This window comes from Beta vulgaris, chromosome 2 (genome assembly GCF_026745355.1).
Source record: "Beta vulgaris subsp. vulgaris cultivar EL10 chromosome 2, EL10.2, whole genome shotgun sequence".
Taxonomy (NCBI): Eukaryota; Viridiplantae; Streptophyta; class Magnoliopsida; order Caryophyllales; family Amaranthaceae; genus Beta; species Beta vulgaris.
Genome location: NC_079203.1, coordinates 44050227 through 44070129, shown reverse-complemented (window position 1 = coordinate 44070129; position 19903 = coordinate 44050227). Strand labels below are relative to the sequence as shown.

The 19903-nt window shown below is 36.3% G+C and overlaps 2 protein-coding genes across 2 annotated transcripts; both read left to right on the top strand.

The window, feature by feature from the left end:
* Nucleotides 1-458: 458 nt before the first annotated feature.
* On the top strand, nucleotides 459-8978 carry LOC125495087 (uncharacterized). Its single transcript, XM_057392668.1, has 4 exons — nucleotides 459-633; nucleotides 6856-6998; nucleotides 7461-7837; nucleotides 8647-8978. The coding sequence occupies exons 2-3, from the start codon at nucleotides 6967-6969 to the stop codon at nucleotides 7831-7833; spliced, it is 405 nt and encodes a 134-aa protein (XP_057248651.1). The 5' UTR covers nucleotides 459-633; nucleotides 6856-6966; the 3' UTR covers nucleotides 7834-7837; nucleotides 8647-8978.
* Nucleotides 8979-13130: 4152 nt separating this feature from the next.
* LOC104886353 (protein EARLY FLOWERING 3) lies at nucleotides 13131-19811 on the top strand. The gene is made up of 4 exons (XM_010670813.4): nucleotides 13131-14050; nucleotides 15625-16472; nucleotides 18234-18285; nucleotides 18365-19811. The coding sequence occupies exons 1-4, from the start codon at nucleotides 13835-13837 to the stop codon at nucleotides 19376-19378; spliced, it is 2130 nt and encodes a 709-aa protein (XP_010669115.2). The 5' UTR covers nucleotides 13131-13834; the 3' UTR covers nucleotides 19379-19811.
* Nucleotides 19812-19903: the final 92 nt, after the last annotated feature.

Sequence of the window (19903 nt, the reverse complement as noted above, 5' to 3'; positions counted from 1 at the left end):
AAATGTTATCAAAGAGGGCAATTTATTTGAATAAAATAGGGCAACTAGTTGATTGCCTTATTTAATAGTATCAAGGAAGACAAAAATATTTCCCCCTTTTTGATATTAACTAAGAAGACAATTATATTGTTTTGCCCTCTTTGCTATCACTTAAGAAAACAATTTCAAAATTGCCCTGTTTGATACCAACTAAGAAGACAACTTTTCAATTTTGCCCTCTTTGATATTAACCTAAAACAACAATTTAAAATTTCGCCCTTTTTAATATTAACCTAAAACAACAATTTTAACTCTTTTGCCCTCTTTAATAATGAAGGGACAAAAAACAAAAAAGGATTAAAATGACACACTGTTCTATTCGATTCAATTTCCCCGCAAACAAACAGTGTTCTTTCGAAAAGAGTGTTCTACAAAATCTTCAATCTCACTAACATGTTCTACAAAATCTGGTGATTTTGGGCAGTAATCTTCGATCATAATCTTCAATGGAACATTGAAAGGACCAGTTCTCCCTACCAATTCATCGTTTTAGGGATTGGACGTTTCTCGCCTTCGAATTCAGTTTTTCAAGCCTTCGAATTGACGTTTCTCGCAGATTTTCTTAGCAATTTCCTAATTCGATCGCATCTTCAGGTAAATCATTCAATTTCGCTTTTTAAATTAGATGTATGGATGATTGTTTCAGCATTTTTGTCAATTAGGTTTGCTTAACTTTTTCCACAAAATCAGACGAATTGAATTTAATTAGGTCTAGTGATTTGATAATGATTTTTATGAATTGAGTTCCTTGATTAAGCAATTGAGATGTTACAACAATCTTCTACAAACATAGTGTATCGTACTGCAGACGTCTAAGTGATTTGAATTGAGTTCCTTGATAAAGCGATAATTTGATATACTAAGTGATTTGATAATTAGGTCTAGTGATTTGTTCCCTGCAATTTGTTAGAAGCTTTGTTCACCTTTCAGATGCCATAGGAAAGAAATCATAAATATTCATCTTCAAAGAGCAAATGTCTGAACCTCCCTAGACCCTGCAATTTCTTTTTCTTCACTATACATATATTTAACGACTCAATGACTCAGCACTCACAAGTTGCTGGCAGATCTTCATAAAATATTGTCCTCTTTTTGGCTTTAACTCAGCTAGTAAATTGCACTTATATGATTGTATCATTCTGTGCAGATGTTGTGTTAAAATAAGTGTATACCATAATAGGAAAGGTGAACCATACTTCATTTTGCTGCAACATAAAGCCTGCAAGTCAGTGTTATTATGCAGCTGGAATTCTATCTGATCTGATTGTTAGAATGTTAGTGTGTGTTGGTCATCACAGACGGTCTTTTGGGTTCAATTTTAATGCAATTTCATCTTGTATGTGGCTAGATGCAAAGGAATGTAGAAAAAACCTCACAACAACATGTAGGCTTTGAAGCACCTCCTCCCATGATGTTGGGTGCACCTTATGGGCCTAGGTTAGAGCTATGAAGATGATAAAACAAAAAAACATAGTTTGTCATCTGTAAAAAAATTTGATTAGTTTCCACATCTTTTTTTAATTTAATTTGCGGTTAATTTGTTATGTCAGAAAGAGATTAGCTACTTAATGGTTAAAATTAGTTATGTTTTTTTTGGTTGCATCCAATAGGTAGCTGCAATTTGTACAAAACATATCTGTCTTTTGTAGTTTTAATGAGTCGTAGAAAATAAATTGACAAATTAAGGGTGCATTCTCTTTATTTTAAAAAAATAAGTTTTCAATTTAAGTTTAGTTAAGTTTTAACAGCTTATAAATGAACTTCAATAATATGTAATAAGTTCATATAATAAATATATGAGAATTACGGTAAAAAGAACACGGCCAAAGTGGTACTTAAATATTTAGAAATGGAGGTGTTTCAGTTTATGACTGTTGGTGCTATTTGATTGGCTTTTGATTTTTTATGCTGTATGTTTTTAATATTTTTTTTGTTAAGTTATTTCAGTTATTTTTTGGGAATTATCATGGATAATGATAGAAGTTGGATGCACATCCAAGGGTTTAATGGAAGGAAACAAGGAGATTACAAGAAAGGTGTTAAAGAGTTTTTGGACTTTGCATTTAGGGACACCGCTCCTAATTCTGGGGTAAAGTTAAGGTGTCCTTGCTTGAATTGTCGAAATTATTTTGATCAAGATCGAGATACTATGCGGGCTCATCTTTTTCGAGTCGGAATAGATCCTGATTACAATCCATGGATTTTTCATGGAGAGGAACAATCCTTTGAAGTCACGGATGAAGAGATGTCCGAAGAGGAAGGTGATGACTTTGAGGATGAAGATCCCCTTGTGTCTGATGACTTAGCTTCTTTGGTGCGTGAGGCCACAAATGTAGTTGTAGAACCTCAAGTTTCAGATGATAGGGATAGGGGTGATGATGAACTCCCTGATAAGTTTCACAAATTGATGAAAGATGCACAAGAAGAGCTTTATCCAGGGTGTAAGACATTCTCAAGATTAGAGTTCATTGTAACTCTTTTGCAACTTAAGGTGAGTGGTCGTTGGAGTGATAAGTCATTTAATGGGTTGCTTAATGCATTGCACAAGGCCTTTAATTATGATGTGAGCTTCCCTAAGAGTTCATATGAAGCAAAAAAGTACACAAAAGATCTTGGATTGAACTATGTGAAGATTCATGCTTGTGTGAACCATTGTATTCTTTATAGAAAAGACTATGCTAACATTATGATGCATGTCCTATTTGTGGGGAGTCTCGATGGAAAGAAAGCAGTGGTGAATTAGATGATAGCGTCTTCTTTAACAGAATCTCAAGGGATCTCACAACTTAAGCCTAGAATTCCTCGTCTGTGGTTCTTCGCCTTTTTCCTTTGGTGCCAAGGCTTCAAAGGCTTTTTATGTCATCAAGAATTGCAAAACACATGAGATGGCATAACGAGAGGCGCGTTGATGAGGACATACTAAGCACCCGGCTGATTCAATGGCATGGAAGCACCTTGATGATCTATATCCCGAGTTTAAGGCTGATGCACGTAACGTAAGATTAGGTCTATCATGCGATGGTTTCAATCCTAGTGCACATTTGGGGACCAAACATAGTATATGGCCCGTTTTTTTGGTGCCATACAATCTCCCGCCTTGGATGTGCATGGCAAGCCCGTACATCATGTTATCACTCTTGATCCCTGGTCCGAAGTCCCCTGGAAATGATATTGATGTGTTCTTGGAACCATTGGTCGAAGAACTTGAAGACTTGTGGGAAGTTGGGGTGGAGACTTATGATTCATATAGTTGCCAGAAGTTTAATATGAAGGCGGTGTTATTGTGGACAATGAGTGATTTTCCGGCTTACGGGAATTTGTCCGGTTGGAGTACTTGTGGTAAACTTGCTTGTCCATCATGTCATAAGGATACTTGGCACAAGCGACTTAAGAAGAGTAATAAGGAATGCTTCTTAGGTGATCGCAGATTCTTGGATGCTGATCACAGATGGAGAAATGATAAGAAATCTTTTGGTGGCGAGAGGGAAAGACGACCACCTCCTGTTCCTTTATCAGGGGATGAAATTTTGGAGGCATTTGAGGGAGTGCCAAATGTGATTTTTGGGAAGAAGCGAAAGAGGAACCAGAGATACTTGTTTGACCAATGGAAGAAGCTAAGTGTCTTTTATAGACTTCCTTATTGGAGTAAGCTTTTGATTCGTCACAACTTAGATGTGATGCATATTAGAAAAACATATGTGACAGTATAATAGGAACTGTCCTTGATATTCCGGTAAAAATAATAAGGATCACTTGAATGCTCGAAGGGATTTGAAGATGATGAAAATGCATGAGAAATTGCTTCCTGAAAAGGTGGATCGTGGTAAATATATCGTCCTAGAGCACCTTATCAGTTGACACCACAAGAGAGGCGACGAGTATTAGAGTTCTTATCCAAGGTCAAAGTACCCGATGGTTATTCTTCAAACATAGCTCGATGTGCAAGTTTAGATGATGGCAAAATTTCAAATATGAAGAGCCATGATTGTCATGTATTTATGCAAGACTTGCTATACCTGCTTTCCAAGGCATCTTGCCTAAGGAGGTTCTAGAACCTTTAGCGGAGCTTAGCTTATTTTTTAAGCAGTTATGTTCCAAAACTTTAAGAATTGATGTTTTGGAAAAGATGGAAAAGAGCATTGCGGTTACTCTTTGCAAGCTTGAAAAGCTATTTGTTCCTTCCTTTTTTGATATAATGGTCCACCTCCCAATCCACTTACCTCGTGAAGCCATGCTTGGAGGTCCAGTACAATGTCGTTGGCAATATCGATTTGAAAGGTAATATTAACTTTAAAAAGTGTTCCTTATAGCGACATGTAGTGCCTAACCATGGTTCTTTGTAGGGAAATGCATACAATGAAACCAACTGTCCAAAACAAAGCTCACCCGGAAGCCTCTATTGCCGAGGCTCGCATTGCGGATGAATGCTCTGCCTTTTGCTCTAGATATATAAGTGGAATTGAGACAAAGTTCAACTGTAGGGTAGGAATGACCAGGATAAGAACCAATCTTCAGAGTTTATGCTATCAATATTCCAAAATAAGGGAAATGCAATGGGCAAAAGAACTTTCAAGCAGTTGAGTTTTGTGGATTGGAAGCAAGCCCAATTATATGCTCTTATGAATTGTCCAGAAGTGCAACCGTTTATAAGGTAAGATATCAATCTTCTATTTGTTGTTCATTTTTCTAGTTAATATACCTAAAATAATCTAATGCTTATATGATGGCAGAGAGTATGACATCATACATGAGCCTAAACAAAGTTTAGTTGAGTGGTTCCAATCTCGGGTAAGTGCTAGAGTTAAGGTCAATAATACTCCTACTATAAGTTTGATAAATATGCTTATTAATTTCATTTTTCTTTATCTTTTGGTGACGTGATCGCATAGATATGGAAGCTTCATGTGGAGAAGGATCCAAGAGTAACCACCGAGTTATTGTCATTTTCACGAGGACCAAGTAAGAGTGCTGGAAGCTTTCAAGGTTACTATGTGAATGGGTATCGCTTTCACACTAAAAAGCGTCAACGTAGGAGAAAGATGCAAAATAGTGGAGTTGTAGTTAAAGGAGATGAAGCGAGTGACCAAAGAGATTTTTATGGAGTTTTGAAAGAAGTTTTAGAGCTTGAATACGATGCTCCAAATGGTGGGGAAAAACAACCTATTGTGGTGTTATTTAGATGTGTGTGGTTTGATGTTTATAGTGATGGTCGTGGGATCAAAATAGATAAGTTTGGCACTACTAGTGTCAACATCAGGAGATTTTTAGGGACTAATGAGCCATTTGCTTTGGCATCTCAAGTAGGACAAGTTTATTATGTTAAGGCACATAATGAACCGGATTGGAGAATTGCAATTAAAATTAAACTATCCCTCGAAATTTCTATAATTTTCCCATTGTTGAGGATGATATTGGTGATTATGAGCATGATGATAATGGAATGGATGTCGAAATGCCTAACATGGTTGTGGATGATGGAGAGGATGATGAACTCTTACCGAGATTAGATGTCCCCCGGAAATAGTGAGTGATGATGACGATGACAATGAGATGATGATAATGATGAGGAGGAGGAGGAGGAAGAGGAAAGCGAGCAAGATGAAGAAAGCGTTCAAGAAGATGTGACGAAGAAGAAGATATAATTACTAGTGTATATGATTTAGACTCATGTAGTGATTGATATGTAAAGTTCCTGTTACAGTTTCTCATGTAGTGATTGATATTTGTGTTTTCAGTGAACCAATATTTGCTATTATCATATTTGTTTATGTTTATTTGTAATTTATAAATGTTTTTGAGTTTATTTCTTTGTTTCTTTAAGACTCTTGTTGAAGGCAGATGGATTCAGAGGCTGAAGTATCTTTATCTCAACCATCGCTACAGAGGAAAAGAAAAGGTAATGATTGTGAGGCATTTTAGTGTTTTCATATTAGTGTTATATTCTTAATTAGTTTTGTTTTCCTCTTTACAGGTCCTTTTCGTGGTCCCAGTAGAGCATTGAAGTACAAGAAGTTGCGACAAGTGCAGCCTCGAAAGATTAGTGTCGATATTCCATCATCCTTAGGAGCCGCTGTGGGTGAGCATGCATTACAGTTCATAGGAGAATGCTCTGATTGGGTGAAGGAAATGTGTCCGCTTAATGTTGAGAAGTGGTCTGACATGCCTGAAGACGTTATAGATCGCTTATATGGAAAAATTAAGGTATACTTGCTTGAAAAAGGTATATAGCAAACATGCACGGTTTATATATCTTTATCTTTTAGTAATTGTGATGAGATATGGGTGATCTTTTAGTTCTGTACATATCTTTTTATCAATGTTATTATTTAGTCTCTAAAGGTTATTGTTTATCTTTAATATAGCTGTTTTTTGTTATCTTTAATATATGCGGCTAGGTATTATGCAGTAGCTTCTTATCTATTTTGATATTTTACTATCTTTTATTAACAGATAGTAATTATTAGCTATCATAACCATACATTGGAGTCCTAGTGTTTTAGGAGTGTACTTCATATGCAAAGTGAGATAACAGATAAGTCTATGATGACAAATTTAAGGAGTATTTATCCAGTAAAGATAAGTCTATGACAAATTTAAGGAGTGTACTTCGAATGTTCTAAATGTTTCCTGGTATGATTTCTTAGTTTTGTTTGTCATTTGTAGCTTTGGAAAGAATCAGTCTAGCATCTTACCTTGGTACCTACAGCCACATAACAGATACGGTCAGAGTCGCTTTAATTTGACTGTCAAGAGTCTAGTGCTGGTTATACAATGAGCTAACATTGTTTCATCTTTCATGTACTTTTCATTACTTAGGAGGTTGAGGCAGAGAAAGACTCTAGTGTTGAGGCCGAGAATGGGGATGACTCTGAAGCAAATACATCTACTTCTACTACCGTAACACAAACAGAAGCTGATAATGACCCAATGTATTTGAAATTGTGGAGAAAAACAAAACAGTAAGTTATTTCAGCATAATTCATGTCCTTGTATGTCATGAAATTATAGGTTTTCTTATTATTGTAAGGAAGATTTGACTTGTGAGGAAAAATTGTTAGAGGTATAGTAACTTTAGTTCAGGTGAATAGAGTGCATGGTTAGAGGTTTAGAAGCTGACAGCAAAGATTTTCTTATATAAATGTTAAACTGTTTATAGGGTCCATTTCAATTATTAAAATTTGGGTATATCCTTCACTTTTTCATGCAAACACCATTTTAATCTAATCAAATGGTGTATTGTCTGCCACTGTCATATCTTTCCTTGAACAAACAAGTTGGCAGTTTCCTTACAATGCTCACTGCTGTCTGTTATCACATATTTTAATCTAATCAAATGGTCCCTCATTTTATCATCGTTGCGATTGTTTAATCTTTTACTAATACTTTAATGATATTTAATTATTTTCATTGGATCATCGAAGGCATAAAGATGGTAGTTTTGATGATGAGGGTGAAGCAAAGTTCAACGAATTTAAAAAGTTACACGAGAAAGAAATTCAAGAGAATGGCATTGATAATCTTTCCATAGACGAGGCTTACATGAAGGTGCTTGGACATTGTTCGGGGTACGCCCGGGGTCTTGGTAAAGGACATCCAGTGGTGGACAAGGGTGGGAAGAAAGGTAAAGCAGAATTGGAGGCTGAGATTCAACAACTAAGAGGTAATAACAATGCAATGCAAGCTGAAATAGATTTTCTAAAAGCTGAAAGTCAGAGAAAGGAAAAGGAGGCAAAAGAAAGAGAGGAAAGACTGGAAAAGAAGATTGAGGTCATTATGACTTCACTTGGACTTTGATAAGGTAATGTCTTCTCCATTCTAATAACTGTAGAATAGAATCACATAATCAGATGAAGTCATAATATTTGAAGAAAGGACTATTAAGTTATCTAAGTTGTAAAAAACTTTGGGGCAACGCTTTTTCAATTTTATCTTTGTTCTCTTTTGTTTCTGTGTGTGTGTGTGTGTTCCTTCCATTAAATCAGTGAGGTTATATTATTCTCCTCTGTTTGAGTAGTTATCATCATAAGCAATAATAATTTGAACATTTAGATTAATACATTTTGTGAACTGAGAACAAGACAAATTTACTAAGTCCATCACTGTTGGCTTTAAGATAATTATGTGCTTTTTAAATATAGACTACATAGAAAGTAGAATGTTCATAGTTATATCTTGACTATGACGACCAAATTTAATGCTGCAAGAGTGCTGTAAGAAAATCTGCTTCAACAGTGTTGTTGTGGTATATTGCTGATTTGAAGATCTTCGCGAAAGCCTGTTTGCAGGCTTATTATAGTTGTCTTGATTGATTTTATATTTTCATGTTAATGGAGTAGAGCTCTTTTATCTATGCTTGAATTACTAGTAAAGTAGCAACAGCCTCATATAGGCGGCAATCACCTGAAATCTATAAAATGAATATAATGCTATAGCACTATAATACCCTTATAATTGGCCCAAATCCCATTAGTTTCAAGATTTACATGTGAGTGAGTCTTAATTGTGATTTTTCTTTTTAGGGCATTTATGAAGATAGCAAGTTATACATTCAATTTTGATGTTCTTTGTTGATTGGATTGAGTCTTAATTGTGATTTTTCTTTTTTAGGGCATTTATGAAGATAGCAAGTTATGGAGCAAGAAAGGACCCTCATTTCTATCAAATTCAAGTCACTTCTTCCATGTTCAGTACATAATTGTTATGTTATGGTTTTCACTTCAAGTGAGCCTTATTGTGTTGCTTTTAAGGGTGGGAGTGAGGAAACCTTTGAAGAGAGTGTTGAGCTAGGATCAAAATTTTTGTGGACATATCTCAAGTAAACATTATGTGAATATGATTTTGTTTAAACTTTTATAAGTCAGTCTAGTAGAAGGCTACTATATCTGTTGAGGATTTTGTTAAAATTTTAGTAAATCAATATAGTAATATTTTTTCCCTTATTATGTAGATTGTACAAGGTTTATCTCTCAATTTATATTAGATTGATCTTTGATGCATAATGGTTTTTAGATGATGACTAGCAGGGCAATACTTCATGATTGCCTTGCTTGACAAAGTATAAAGAAGGCAATATCTTATTTTTGCCCTGCTTGACAAAGAACAAAGAGGGCAATATCTTATTTTTGCCCTGCTTGTTGCAGACCAAATAAGACAATTGTGTTTGTCTTCCTTGATTTCGAGCAAAGAGGGCAAAAGTATTGCCCTTTCTGATGATCATAGAGGGCAATTTTATTCGCCTTGGTTGATGAAGCAAAGAGGGCAAACTTTTTTGCCCTTTTTATATTGGATCAAAGAGGGCAAAAATATGAGATTTGCCCTTTAAACCTAATACAACGGGGCTACAAGGGCAACGGAAGGGCAATTTTAAAATTGCCCTCGTAACCTATGAAGGCAAATTTTGTATCAAAGAGGGCAATTTTAATTGCCCTCCTTGAAGCTATTTGTTGTAGTGTATATGCATGTTAGTGATCACTAAGCGATTTAGTAGCTGGTTACAAATAGACGTACAAAATTCCAACTCACATTCTTTTTCCCAAAATAATCCCAATTTCAATTTATTTTGAATAATTTCATAGTTTGGGTTATTCTCTCACAATAATTAGTATATGACAAGTCCAAATTAGATTAGTGAAGACAATAAAAGTAAGAGTTTGAATTAGTTTGAGAGAATGGTCCACAATTTGAGATTATTTTTAAACAATAAAAGTTCACATAAGTATGAGATGACAATGAAAATTAAGATATTATTTATGTCAAAATTTCATTTGGTTTTTAGAGTTGGTAAGAAGTGAGCGATATGATTAAGTAAGACTGGTTAACAAATTAAGTCAAGTCGGATTAGTGTACCGGTCGAACAAGTCCTCGCCCTAAATCTAACCCATTTATGAAACAAGTTGAAAAATTCAACTATAACTCGACATGTTTATTAAACGGGCTACCGACATAAACCTTTTCTAAATCTCTATTATATAAGCCAAGGAAGGAGGTGTTGTGTCCTCTTTTGAAGTGACTAAAATACCCTCTAACAATTTAAAACAACATTTTTTTTTACAAAAAAAAATGAAAAATGAGAATAAATGAAACTTGCCATATGAGTAGGTCAAAAATGAAATATGCAATACCATTAATATAATAACTTGAAAAACTAGATTGACACAATCAATTCACGAAATCAATTAGAATCTTCAACCAAGAAAAGTTAGCAATATATCGTGATAATATAATATTTCAAATTTACAAAGTTCAAAATATGGTTTATTAACATTTATAATTGTTAAAGAATTATACTAAAGTCCCTGAAAAGAAAATTATTAAATTATTGATCAAATTTTACAGTGACGGTATTGAACACTTAAAAATCATTCACCTTTAATTTAAAAAGATAATAACATCTACAAAAGAACCTCAATAATTTACATCACTATAAAAATAATTTTAGATAAAAAAAGACATGTCCATTTGTATATAACTATATAAGATTGTCGACGCACGCATCGCGTGCATATGCAACTAGTAGGTACATAGTATAGGCTAGGACATCGTCTTCTCAAGGGCGACTCCTAACCCGCTTAACCCATGTACTTCTTACCATTAAATTTTAATTAAAACTACTTATTTTTTTTAATATTAAATTCACCTAAAATTATGCATGATTAGAGTTTATATTCCATAAGTGTGTTATATAATTAGTACTTCTTAAATTTTCACTAATTTCAACACAACTTTTTAGAAAATTTATACTTTCTTCAATTTATATAGTTGCATTATTTTGATTTTTACACTTGTCAATACACAACTTTGACCATTAATCTATCTGATTATCTATTTGTAAAAATTATAAGAAGTTATAATCTTGTAAATATGTAATTGAGAAAAATCCAAAATCTCGCAATGCTAAAGCTTGTACTTCCTCCGTACCATAATAAGTGAAAACTTACTATTTTAGAACATTTCAAAATAAGTGAAACATACCTTAAATGGAAAAAAAGAAAGTGACAAAACGACAAGAGTACAATTAACAAACTTGTGTGGTTTGTTTCTCTCTCCTCTTTTTGATAATGAAAAGGGTATTTTATGACTTTTGAAAGTGATGTTTATTAAATCTTGTGTCCAATCCCTATGTTTCACTTATTATGGAACGTAGGAAATATTATATTAGTTACAAGTTCGTGGTCAAAGTAAGCACATGAGTAATGCAAAAGTCAATATATTGCAACTATTAGAAGACATAGAGAGTATAAATGAGTTAAACGAGTCAAAACAAGTTAATTTAATGTTGGAAATATCAACTTTAACATAATTTACTTTAATTAAACGGTTTTTTCACCAAATACCCGTGTAGTTTTTCAAAATTCATGGGATACCCCTAATTTTTAAAAAAATGCACAAGGTACCCTTACTGTTTCAATAAAATGCATCAAATACCCTTAATGACTAACGACGTCAAGTTTGCGTTACTCATTAACCCTAATTAGCCCTCTAACTCTAATTAAACCATCTAACCCTAACCTCTAACACCCCCACAACCACCCCCAGCCTAAACCCTAACCCTAACTACCCACCCACCCAACCACCACATCCCCCTTCTACCTTCCCCACCCTCCCCCACCCCACACCCGCCCTCCCCTCATCTCGTAGCCCCGGCCCACGCCGCCTACCCCCACCCCCGCAGCCCAACCCCCACCTCTATAGCCGTCCCCCACCCACCCCGCAGCCCTTACACACGTGATTCTGTCACTCGAACGTCCCTTCACCGCGTGTGTCGTCGGAGCTGCACCTGCAGCTCGCATTTCTCTCTTTTCTCTTCGTGATGCTTGCTTCCCCTGTCCCGTGGTTCTCCTCTGTTTCAGCCGCCTATATGGCTTTCTTCGCTGCTGCATCGCTCCTCTCTGTTCATTTTTCCGGTGAGGGGGAGGGGGTTGCGGGGGAGGGGGAGGGGGGAGGGCAGCTACGAAGGTGGGATGCATGGGTGGTGGTGGGGGCTGTGGGTACGTGGGTGAGAGATGGAGGAAGGGCGACTACAGAGGTGGCTGCGTGGGTGGTGATGAGGGTTGTGGTGGTTGCCGGTTGGATAGTTAGGGTTAGAGTTTAGGATGTGGTGAGGTGTTAGAGGATTAGGATTTTAGGTAGGCTTAGAGGGTTTAATTAGGGTTAGAGGGGTTAATTAACCTTAACGACTAACGGAAACTTAACACCGTTAGTCATTAAGGTCATTTGGTGCATTTTTATTGAAACAGTAAAGGTACCTGATGCATTTTTTTTTAAATTAGGGGTACCCCATAAATTTTGAAAAACCACAGGGGTGCCTCATAAAAAAACCCTTAAAAAATGTTCAATCAAGTGTAAATAAATTTTCAAAACTTATTAGATTCAATCAGATCAAATAAGTTCGATTCAAATGAGTTCAGGTAAAAAAAAAAACACCTTAAAAAACAATTCCTCAACAGATAATCATGTAATCATCAATATATTTTTTCTTTTGTTACTTCTAGAATCAAATTGCTAGGTAACTTTTGAACAATCAAATCCTTCTCTACATACTTCTGAATAAGGAATTTTTTGGATATCCAAAACAAATCTTTTCTTCAAAGGACATTAACAATAATCTAATAGTAGTACTATACTTCAAAACATTTGCTTTGCACTTTAATGGCCCTACTCTTGTCTAGTCATCCTCCACCTCGCCTTAACTAACGTGGCTTACCATTGGCCAGAATTTGATTTTTTATTCATAGGCAAACTTGCTGATTTTACATTCACAACAAAAAATACTTCAAAAATCAATATATTTCCTCCGTTTCAAAATACTCGCTACACTTTTCATTGTGGAAAGTTTTACATTACTTGCTACACTTTCTTTTTGGACAATAAACTCTCTCTATCTCTCTCCTTCCATATGGGTCCTTTTTCTTTTTACTCTCCTGTCTCTTCTTTAAAAATTGCCTAAAACTCCGTGAATTGAGAAGTGTAGCGAATAATTTGAAACGGAAGAAGTATAAACATTGATTGTTTTCATCTTCCCTGTTTGATTAGATAAGCATAAAAAAAACCTCAAAGGTCCAAAATCTTTTGAATACTAGTATTTTACTATGTAGTATGGGTGTTCCTAGCTCTATCCAAAGTGGACCCACAAAACCTCAGCACTTTTGCTCTTTCCTCTTTCTACAGGACAAAAGTTTCAATTTTTCGACCAGAAATCCCTAATTCAGCAGAAAAAAGCATCCATATTTTTTTTCTCTCTCAAGAATTTATTCTTCCCTATCTTTTTCTGCTGCTGAATGAGTGGATATCTATTGCTTCCTTGTTTGTTTTTGTGCTGATTTTTCTCTTCAAAAAGTGCCAATTGGGAAATCTTTTTCTCTGTTCTGGGTTAAAATTTATCAGGTCGGTTGATTTTTGGTTAAGCTAAAGAGTTGCTTGTTCCCGAGGAAGATATCAAAGATTTTCGCTTTTGGGTGTTTCAAAAAGTTGAGGTATTTGTCAACTTATAAGCTGATTTTTCATTTGGGGGAAAAATTTGAGTTACTTCTTTTCTGGATTGAATTTTTCTTTGAAAAAGCTTGAATTTTTGGTTCATTTCTTATCATATTAGAACTGCGTTTCAGAAGTTGAAAAGATCAATATATTGGGTTGTGTTAAGTCAACTGATTTCAATTTCTGGGTTTTCTGTAGTTTCTAGATTTTGGGTTTAGATTTGAGGTTTTTAATTGGGTGATTCAATGGGATAATTGGTTTTTTTGAGTGAAATTGTGATTATTTTTTGAAGAAAATTATATAGAGAAGTGGGTCAAAGAAAATGAAGAGAGGGAAAGATGATGATAAAATTATGGGACCTATGTTTCCAAGATTACATGTTAATGATACTGGAAAAGGAGGTCCAAGAGCACCTCCTAGGAATAAGATGGCACTCTATGAACAGCTTACTATCCCTTCTCAGCGCTATAACTCTGGTGCTATGCCACTTCACCAAAATAACAGCAACACTACAGCTCCTTCTACCTCAACAACTCAGGTGAGTTTTAATGGCTCTTCAAATTATAAAAATGGTTGTTTGGCAATGTTTGAATGGTTGATTTATTGTGCCTGATTTGGTGTATTTGATTGTTTGTTTTGGTCTGGTTATCTTAGTTGAGTTGTGTCTAAGAGAATTGTATTTGTGTGGATGAAGGTGTATTTGGTTGTTTGTTTTGGTCTGGTTATCTTAGTTGAGTTGTGTCTAAGAGAATTGTATTTGTGTGGATGAAGATGATATGTTCAGTAAGTGGTTGAATGCTGCAGTAATGGAGCAATTCCCTGGTTACGAAGCTGTGTGACCGAATATGGTCTTGCAGATGGGTGTAGGAACTAGGATGTGTTATATGTTCACTCTAGGTTCATCTATTGGTTCATACAAAATAATACTTTCTGGGTGATGTATCAGTTGATTTTAGTAGCAACTATCTTATTATTATCGTTTGTGGGTCGAAAGCACTGCCCTTAATCTGTAAATAATTTAGTAAGGGGTTAGAGTTTTAGGATGTGGGAGTTTCATGCTTGACAATCCCTAGGTTGCTGTGTTGCCCCACTTCAATTACCCAACCTGGTTAGCAAGTTTACATTAATGCAGTTGTCCCCATACCCCCTATAATGCTATAGTCAATTAGTCACTATTCTATCATAAAGATCTCTCGCCTTCTTGTATCCATGTATCATCACTTGTCTGCCTGCTTGGCTGTACATGTTTTTCTCTAATCAAGTTGCCATAGTTTGTGAGATTATGATGTACTAACATCAGCTTTTTGGCTATTATTTTTTCACTTCCCAAGAGAGGTTAGCTTTGTACGGATGTTGATGGTCACTTTCCTATATGCAGCCTCTTAATATAATATCAACTAATAGCTTGTAAAATAAGCAGGTCGAACAAAGGATATAATAATTGATGATTAAGGGACAGTAAACATACCAATATTCACATATGTTGTTCTTTGCTAAATCAAAAAGTTTCTCCCTAAATGGGTTTTGAGTATACGATCAATACTGAGTTCTGGAGGAAAAATGGGAGACTTGATCTCACAGAGTCCAGTTCCTGCTCTCAAACATGACCATGTGAGCTTGAAGCTTCCATACTAACTCTTGTACTTCACACGGTAGCATGTAATAAGTAGGATTGAGCTCCCAGGAAGAGAAAGTTTGATGGTGATTCAAAGTAAAGCATGAAGATTGGCTGCTAACTTGTAGAAGTAATATGTATTTGCTTGGGGTCTTCTCGTGTTACTCTTTGAACTTCAAAACCTGATGGAAGTAGCTATTCTTCTCCTTTTGCGTCATTCTAAGTAAATTGTGGACTATTGAGTAATATCCACTCTATGCCCACTGTCATTTGCAAAGAAAGTAAAACAAGATCTACAAGTTGCATATAAACGGGGTTATGGGTTATGTAATTTAATCAGTCTTGCATCTTTTTAATTTTTGTTTTTCAAGGTCATCTTTTCTATTATGTTATTTCTTTATTTCCTATTTGCGCATGACTTTATTCACATTGTTTATAGATCAGATCTAGTTGACAACAAGGACCTTACTTTGTCTTGTGTTTGGTTTATGATGCAGGGTACAAGCCATGAACAAAATATGTACTTCCCTCTTTATCGAACACATACAGCGTCATCTTACGATGAGGTTCAAGTCAGCCGCCCGGAAGCTGTGGAATTGAGTAATCAACTGGCACAGGGAGAGACTCAAAAGCAGCCATTGGAAGAAGATGATTTTATGGTCCCCGTTTTTTCTCAACCTGGAACTAAGCCATGTAATGGTAATACTGAGACTAGTATGCATGAGGAAAGACGAAATCATTTGGGGTCAAGTCATTCAAATGCACTTCACTGTACTGGTGAAAAAGAGACTGACAAGAGTAATAGAGGAGACCTCGTCTCGAAGCAGCAAACACAAAACCAAGATGGGAGAAGTTCAAGAGTATCCAATGCCTTCACAAGATACTCATCTGATACATTGATGAGAGAAAAGGATGACGGTCTTTGGAGGAAAGATGCTTTTGCTGAGAGTGGATACCAGGATAAGTACAGAATGGGCATTTTCGAGAAAACTGATGCCAGTTTACGACAGGACCATGAGGACGATGTATCTGCTATAGATGCTACAAATGGTGTAGGTGTTTCAGACCAGCAATTGGAGAGCCCTCTCCAAGAAATCTCCTTGAGGCTGAGTCAGGGTCATGGTCCTCATGTAGGACATCTTTATAGGGGTGATAACAATATTGATAGTAGAATGCAGAGGGTAGAAGAATATCAGTCATTGGAGAAAGAAAGTATGGATAAAGGGGATGCTGTCTCTGAGACTTCCATGGTGGATTCTATATCTGAATTGGACATAACTCCTGATGATGTTGTTCGGATAATAGGCCGCAAACATTTTTGGAAAGCTAGAACTGCTATTGCCAAGTAAGTGAAGTCATATCTCGTGGCTTTTTTTGGATTTTGGGTCAATTATATACCATTCACTGTACTCCCACTCCCTTACCTACCACACCACTCTCTTTATGTCTTGCTTGGTTTAACGTTTAATTTAGGCGCGTCAAGTGTCTTGTTTTACATAAATCAGTTATTTTCTGGAGGCCTTTAAATCGAAGGAATATGATTCGCCCTGACCCTGACCCTGACGAAAAAAGAAGTAACATTTTTTAAAATCAAGAAATATAAGGAGATATAATTGTTGTTCAGATCCATGATTTTTTTAAAATTCCAGTACTGCATACAGTTTTAGTTACATAATGAGAACTTATACTATATTTTGTGCTAATCAATTTGAGAAATTTTACCAGCTTCATCGGGGCAGAGTAGTGTTCATAATCTGTTTGGGTTCGATTGAAGTGTTAATGTTTGGACTCTCATGGTTACATTGGTTGTGTGTATATAATTATCTACTACGTCGACTTTTGTAATCTAAGCACTTAGGTTGTCAGATATGTGAGTGTATAAAGTAAAACCTTGATAAACTTGGCAGGTTGAGATATTATCTGGTTTTAGCTTTGTGGTCTTTGAAATGTTCTTCAGTTTCCTTTTGTTTCAGCAATGCGTCTAACTCGAGAGTGAGACAAATATGTGTAGTATGATATTCAAGAAATTGTGTTTCCATGGATATATATAGATGTGGACTTTGACAAATTATTTTCTCCCCTTGGATAAATTTGAGTAGCTAGATATAGATCTTTAAGTTAATCTTTTGCTGTTTGGGTTTTGTTTTTTTTTAATTGTTGAAAGCTCCTCTATAATGTCAGATATATGTTAATTGCTGGGATTGTGGTGATAATTTTTGTGATACTGTAAGCAGACTTGTGAAATTTGCTTTAAGGGAGGGAATATTTGATGCTGTGGAGATCATCAGTCCCTCCATTGTATGGTTGGCGAACCTCCATAAATTCCAGCAGTGGGTCATCATAAAACATCTAAACCACTTTCCAATGCATTTGGTGCCAGGCGAGTCTTGAGACGGTGGATCATCCATGATTTATTGTCTTTTGCCTCTGCCTTTGGTGAACGTATTCTGTGTCTTACCTTGATATTGCTTTGCAAATCAGTAGCTTGGGTAAGTATTTCTCCTTGGTCCTCAAGGGTGTATACGAGGGAAATTAGCGTAGTAGTCAACATTATTATCTAGCTCAGTATACAAAGAGGTGTATTATGAATTCTGCTGTGCTGTAGTAAAGGTTTTTAAGGTACTGATGGGAAATAAATGTTTGCCAGAACGCTGTTATTTGTCATTTTGATACTTTATAGTGATTTATTGGCTAAAATATTGTTGATCTGTATTGGACACATTATTGAAAGTATTTCCCTTCACCTATGATATTGTACCAAGGCATTAAAGGAATTCGTGATTTATTTTATGTAAGGGTAAGCTCTTGTAGAATGGAGATAGATAGATGCAAGCACGTAGCTTCATGAATCCCTTGGTAAAATTTTGACTCATTATTTTGAGAAGTCTAGTAAATGATTGATGATTCCAGAAGTGGTGAGGTTTTGAGGTTCAAATGCTTACGGGAACGCATAAAAGCTAGTGCATGTCTAAATATGGACTGGTAGTTCTTATGCTAAATTTTTTTATCATGCTATTGCCAAAGGACGTACTGCTACGATTAGATCTTTATCTTTATTCATTTTGTTCTGTTTTTTTCTTAACACAACTTATCTTACTCATTACAGTCAACAGAGAGTGTTTGCTGTTCAAATATTTGAGTTGCACAGACTGCTAAAGGTACTTCAGACACTTTAGGCAGACTTGTGATGATATAATTGTTCTGCTGTTAAAACTGAAGCCTTAAAATGTGCTGTAGGTGCAAAAACTTATTGCGGAATCCCCAGATATGCTACTTGAAGGTAGTGCTTTTGTGGGTAAATCTTCTTTGAAGGGTTCTTCTGTTAAGCATTATTCTCCACAGTATGCAGTAAAAGCTCTTGCTCATAAGACTGCTCCCAAGGTTGATTCCCACAAGGCAACCGATAAGGTAGAAGGTACGGCTGAGAATGCAGTTGCTAAATCGCCTCCGATTCCTCCTCAAAATGCTATTCAGCCTGCAGCCCACCAGCCTTCCTCCGTCAATACTGTTTCGTCATTTCCACCAACCAATATAGATCCGAAAATGAACCCATGGAGCTTCCCTCAACCAGCTCCACATCAATGGTTGGTTCCTGTGATGACCCCTTCAGAAGGTCTAGTATACAAGCCATATCCTGCACCCGGATGCATAGGCCCAGCTTGTGGTGGGTGTGGACCTGTAGGCCCGACACCTGTGATGAATCCATATGCAATGCCAACTCCACACTATCAACAAGGCATGGGAATGCCACCAGGCATGCATTTCGGAGGGCAAGGTTACTTCCCTCCATATGGCATGCCCATAATGAGCCCAAGCGTATCAGGCTCAACTGTGGAACAACTGAACCAGTTTTCAGGCCCAAACCCATATGGTCAAACCGGTCAGCCTGTTGGGACCAGTGTCAATTTTGGCAGCATGCAACATCAAAGCTCACTGCATATGCATCCCAGTCAAAAGAATGGAACCATCGCATCTGCTGCGAGACCCCAACCCCCTAAAGAACGTGAGCTGCAAGGAAGCACAGCAAGTAGCCCTAGTCAGAGAACACGGGAAACAGGTACTGCTCTCATGGGAGGAAGAGATGCACTTCCTCTTTTTCTTGCGGCTCCAACGACCCAGATCTCCGGGGGCTTTCCCACTGAAAAGCCAACTAGAGTAATCAGGGTTGTTCCACATAAATCTACAAGGGAATCAGCAGCACGAATCTTCCAGTCTATACAAGAAGAAAGACGGCAGTGTGAGTACAATTAGTTCATGTTTATTGGGGTTGACGAATATGATGATTCCAGTCGATTTAATCCTCACCCTTTTGTGACTTTGAACTGTTCCTTTTTTTTTTCTTTTACAAAACATGTTTTATAACATACTTTGTAATTTTTGTATCGTGTAGAATCCTTGTATCCTATGGTCTGGTTATAAGGTTGCTAATGTGTACATATTGTATTTCCCAAGTTTAATCGATGTCAAGTAGTTACTTCCGAATGATGTATGTATCGGTGTGATGCGAAACACAGCGCCTAGCCTCCTACTGTACTAGATTCTTTGTTGCTGTAACTGTTGTAAGTTAGATGTCTAATGAAGACTTGAGCCAAGTAGGGCTGTTGTTTCTTTCCCTCTTCCTCACTTAGAGGCAAAAAGACCAATGGTTGGACTTGTCATAATAAACTTATATGTTCTTTTTTCATTGCTCAGAGCTATCAACATCTGCTACAAGCATACAACATTGACCATATTAACGGAATCAATACAAAGTTATTGAGAGAAACCTAAGAGCAT

What these genes read in the sequence shown, in the direction of transcription:
- LOC125495087 (XM_057392668.1), top strand. Translation starts at nt 6,967, where the DNA reads ATGTATTTGAAATTGTGGAGAAAAACAAAACA. An exon ending in TTGTGGAGAAAAACAAAACA is followed by an intron (nt 6,999 to 7,460) that starts GTAAGTTATTTC and finishes GGATCATCGAAG; the next exon opens with GCATAAAGATGGTAGTTTTG.
- LOC104886353 (XM_010670813.4), top strand. Translation starts at nt 13,835, where the DNA reads ATGAAGAGAGGGAAAGATGATGATAAAATTATGGGACCTATGTTTCCA. An exon ending in CTTCTACCTCAACAACTCAG is followed by an intron (nt 14,051 to 15,624) that starts GTGAGTTTTAAT and finishes TTTATGATGCAG; the next exon opens with GGTACAAGCCATGAACAAAA. An exon ending in GCTAGAACTGCTATTGCCAA is followed by an intron (nt 16,473 to 18,233) that starts GTAAGTGAAGTC and finishes TACTCATTACAG; the next exon opens with TCAACAGAGAGTGTTTGCTG.